Here is a 5,308-nt window from a genome sequence, read left to right on the forward strand (position 1 = left end):
GTTGTTTATTATAGGTGAGGTTGTCCACAATTTTGTCCACTAAGCTGGCTGACATCTGTGCAAGGATTGATTCATAAAGTCATCACTACTCTTCTTAGAACATTTACCAAATTTGTCAACTGAATGATGTAAGTAAAATTTCAGGGATCTGTATTTTTGCCTTGTTCATGATTCATTTATTTAAAGGATTTATGAGATTCTCTAAACCTTTTAACTTTTAAGTTTTTTAACCTTTTTAACTTTTTGATTTGGATGAATGGTGTTACCAAGGTCATTGAAAATAGGGTAATGTTAGAAATTTCGTATGCCTTCAGTTTTAGCTTCGTACCAATAAAATTACAGTAAAACATCAGTTATAAAGAACTCAGTTAAATAAGGAAATCTCGGTTTTAAAGAATTTTTTTATGAACCCCCTTGGCGACTTTTTAGCTCACCTGAGCTGAAAACTCAAATGAGCTTTTCTGATCACATTTTATCCGTCTCTGTGTAAACTTTTTACATTTGTTACCAGGTACTTCTTCTCCAGAACCATTGGGTCATACCACAAAGCATTCTTGATTGAAGGGGATTTAAGTTTTTCAATTGAAGGGTCACAGCCTTTTCCCAGGGTAGCTATAGATAATTACAGTTAAGAATTAGTGAAAATTTGTTGGCATCTTTTAAAAATCATCTCAAGAACCACTGGGCCAGAAAAGTGTGAAAGCTTCATACATATGTACTACTACTACATGTATACTGGTAGTAAGATTCAAATTTGTTCAAATCATGACACCTGGAGGTATGGTAGGGCCACAATGGGGGATCAAAAAATATAAAGGAAGAAATCTTTAAAAATCTTCTTTTCAAGAACAACAAAACCATAGTCATACTGATATGGAAGCATACTCAGGTAGTGTAGATTCAGCTTTGTTCCAAATCATGATGCCTGGGGATAGTGTGGGGTCACAACAGGGGATCAAAGTTTTACATAGGAATATATAGGAGAAAAAAATCATCTGGCCATATTGACTCAAACAAGCGTGTGTCCCATGGGCCTCTTGTTACTATGTTCTCTTTATGGATATAAGGAATCTCAGTTTTAAGGAAGTTGAATTCGAGGTCCCAGTGACTTCATTGTAGCCAAGTTTCACTGTAATACAAATAGAGGTACATCTAGATCATATCTCAGTGCATAAATTTATGATTGTAGCAAACTAGTACTGGTACTTAAGAATATCTTATTATGTTTCTCTTTTTAGTCTGATTTAAAAGAAGAATGTTGTGTCTTCACAGAGAAACTAGTAAAATTCAAAAACAAAATACATCAAATAAGTTAAACATTTCTCCTAAATTATGATAAGTTTAGACCAGTAGACATGGTAGAGTTACCATCTTATCAGAGACCTCTGGGTTTCTGATGTACGAATTTGTCTTCATATTGATTGCTAATTTGTTTCAGATGGGTGGGCTGGATTATGGGTAATCACAATGTCAAAGGTCACAGTCTCTGGCCAACTCACTGCATGCCAAATCTAACAGAGCCCCACCTGGTGGAAAAAAACCCAGGAGAAAACAACTCTGCCCAGTCTTCTACAGCCCTCCAACTAGAAAATTTAATCATAAATAATGACCATGAAGAATTAGAAAAGTTTATTAGTCTAACTAAAGCTGATGTAAATGTAGAACTCAATGAGAAAAAAGAAACAGCACTTATCCTAGCTGTTAAACTGAGCCACATAGAGTGTGTCCAAGTGATAGTGAACTGTGAGTCGTGTTTGAAGAACTGCCTCAATGTTAACAATTGTTCTGCCTTTGATATGGCCCTAATAACTGCTTTTGACAATCGTCTGGAACCAAGACATTCCATTTGTTGGGAAATAATCAAGCTGTTGATGAGGGCTAATGCAGAACCTATGTGTAAAGATGCCATGATGTACATAGTGCGGACAGCTTTTAAGTACCAGGATGATCAGTTTCTACATAATCTCATTGCTGCAGCCCTGGAGTGTTCAAATTCAACCATGTTTCATGAACTCCTTCTTCAGAAATTACATCGTCATCAACCCATCTATGTGGACCCTATTGATCCCATTTTTATGAACATGTCAGATTTTAGCATTAAATTGTTAAAGATTGCTCCTCCATCAGAGCTGGAGTTTATCGTGAACTCGATGTTTTATTACATGGAATCCTACTGGCAGTCCCGCAGGAATAAATTCAACACGTTTTACAAACTGATCATGTACACCATCGCGGCAGGCTGGGTGTGGCGGAGATCTAATGTGTACCACATTTCCAGGTCCTGTCCACACCTGGGTAAGTGGTTGATACAGCAGATGAAGACACCCCTATCACTTGTACACCTCTCGCGGGCCTCGTTCCGACAACACGTAACCTGTCCTGTTCCAGCAGCTATCGAGGAATTACCCTATCCCATTCCAGAGTCTCTGAAGCGCTACCTTCTGATTCAAGACATGGATGAACTCTGTACCTCAGGGACTGTTAACCTCAATGAAGTTGCCTTTTAATCTTGTCATTAAAAATAAAACAATATGGTATTTCTCATAGGAATCCAGCTCTCTTTTATTTAACGTAAGGGAAATCTGCACTGTTCAACAGTGTTTTATGTGGATATTGTTTTTGGAGAAAATTTGGAAACTTGTCTATGTGTGGCTAAATAATGAAAAAAAAATATCTGCCTTTAATTCAAAGGTGCTATTTTTGTGACAACAGTTTTTTTTTTGTATTGAAGATTTTGATTTTAACTTACTGGTATTTCAAACACTACTACACATATATGAAATGAAGTGATGCAGCACGTTAATTATAAATTTGTTTTATAAGGATGTTTTCTTGTTTCCTCTTAAAGTTGATCTCAGTTTCCTTTCTGTCTTGTGTTCAGTCTCACATGCAATATTTTTTCTTCTGTTTTCAATATGCATTTTATGTTTTCTTTTTATGTACTTTGTAAATTTTATCAAGCACCTTAGGATGATGTCGAGAAGTTTTTTTTATATTTTTCAAAATCTTTTTCAGGGAAGAAAAGTTGTTAGTTATTGAGAAAACTTTTAATTGTGAAGAAAGCTTTTTATTATCTTATTTTTCGTATTCAATACAAAAGTTTGTCATCTTAATCAAGAAAAAAGTCATAAACTTGTTGCCTGTATTTATGTTACCCTTCATTGTTTTAAGTGTAATTCATTTTATTCATAAATGGCTATGTATTTCATTTCCATATGTTTGATTGTTATACTTGTCTAGGAAAGTTGGATATAATGAGTTGTATACATATGTGTACCATTTGTACAGGTGTAATATATGAATTCAAATTATCTCACATAAAGGAGGAAAAATAAAAATGCTACGAATATGTCTCACCTTGTTTTCACCATGTTTAGCATAAAACAAAGGACTAGATGCAGAAATAAGTCACTGAATAAACTGCCACCATATAGCAACTCAAGTTGGAGAATACTCAAATATTGCTGATGGACAGAGAAAAAATGCTGAATACACTAACAACTACACTAAAGACAGAATACAAGTCACTGAATACACTAACAACCACACTACAGACAGAATCTAAGTCACTGAATACACTAATGCCAAACTACTGACAGAATCTAAGTCACTGAATACACTAACATCACACTACAGGCAGAATCTCAGTCACTGAATACACTAACATCACACTACAGACAGAATCTAAGTCACTGAATACACTAACATCAAAGTAGGGACAGAACATGTCACTGAATACACTTATGACACATGGCCATAGGAACAGGGGAGGGGGTGTGTCCCCCCCCCCCCCCAATTATTTTGCCGTTACATAGAATACTATAGAAAACAGCTACTATATGCTTGTGTCCCCTCAATAATAAAGTTTGATGACCTTTTTTTTGCTTGTCAAGGAATTTTTGATAGTTGATCATGTTGATAGCCCCCCCCCCCCCCCAACTGAAAATGTATGGATGTGCCCCCACAAAGTGAAACTGTTCCTACGGGACCGCGCCACACTACAGGCAGAATCTAAGTCAATGAATTCACTAATGGCACACATTGACTCAATCTAACTCACTGAAAATACTAACATAACACTAGGGACAGAATCTAAGATGCTGAATACACTAACACCACACTAAGTTCAGAATATAACCTAGCACCACAGTAGGGACAGAATCTAATTTACTGAATATGGGACAGAATCTAACTTATACTGAATACACTTACACTATAGACAGAATGCAAGTCAATGAATACACCCCCCCCCCCCCCCAGGAAATAGGTTTTCTTTGTGCTTGTCAAAGTTTTTTTTTTCAGATATCAATTCCCCCCCCCCCTTGCACTTTGAATTAAAAGACGATGCTACATACATGTACCTGTGGTGTTAACGTATGATTTAACGTACAATATGTGTATTTTTTTCCGTAATGGGATAACGTATACATGCTACCTGACGTGTCACACGCGTTACAAAATTATTTATGACCACTGTATATATAACGTAACACATATATAACATTACTTATTGAACGCATAATTGTGAATGATCGCAATAGACATTTTGAACACTCTAAATGTCAGATTTAACCAGGCCCTGTAGTACGATAGCCCCCCCCCCCCCTTGCGAGAAGAGTCTTTTGCTGTCTACTTTTTAGAAAATTTCCCTCAAAGGCCGGCTGCATCCCTGTCCCCACAGGCGCTTGTTTCATACAGTACGCTTGTTTACTACTATACAATAACATAATCATAACAACGTATTATTATATAGAAGTAAACTAGTGTACTGTATGAAAAAAGCGCCTGTGCCCCTCATCCACTTTTTATTGCAGTATGAATAAGCCCTCGCACGTTGTTACATTACATCCATTTTTTATGTAGGTAACATGAGAGTCGGACCCCCCCCCCCCACAATGTACGAATTTGGAGTTTTGTGAAATTAACTTCGATTTACCTTCTCTTTTTTGTTAGTTATATTTCTGAACTCCCCCCTCCCCCTTGAGAAAAGAGGTTACGTGCCTGTAAACTTACGTCTGCCTACCAATTGTTCACAAAACAATTAACTCATTTCGAATCGTTCAATTTACTGAAAAAAAAGTGTTAATTAACATTTTTAATTTTTTTATGATATTGATAAACAGTTGAAGGAAAATAATAATCCTGCTTTTTTATTTTATTTTATTTTTTTTTTTTTAATTTTATTTATTTTATTTTTGGCGACTGAGACTTTGATAAGATGATTCATAAATGTACATTCCATAGAAATGTCTAATAAGTCTAATTTACCTGAATGATACCTGTCTGATACCTGAGGGATGACGTCACG

At 35.9% G+C, this 5,308-nt stretch overlaps 1 protein-coding gene across 1 annotated transcript; it reads left to right on the plus strand.

Annotated features, from left to right (window-relative positions):
* Positions 1–3,151, plus strand: LOC133202318 (uncharacterized). Its single transcript, XM_061338118.1, has 2 exons — positions 1–128; positions 1,439–3,151. The coding sequence occupies exons 1-2, from the start codon at positions 124–126 to the stop codon at positions 2,505–2,507; spliced, it is 1,074 nt and encodes a 357-aa protein (XP_061194102.1). The 5' UTR covers positions 1–123; the 3' UTR covers positions 2,508–3,151.
* Positions 3,152–5,308: the final 2,157 nt, after the last annotated feature.

Source organism: Saccostrea echinata, unplaced genomic scaffold (genome assembly GCF_033153115.1).
Source record: "Saccostrea echinata isolate AGI-Se365-2 ecotype Australia unplaced genomic scaffold, CSIRO_AGI_Sech_v1 ptg000002l, whole genome shotgun sequence".
Classification (NCBI taxonomy): domain Eukaryota; kingdom Metazoa; phylum Mollusca; class Bivalvia; order Ostreida; family Ostreidae; genus Saccostrea; species Saccostrea echinata.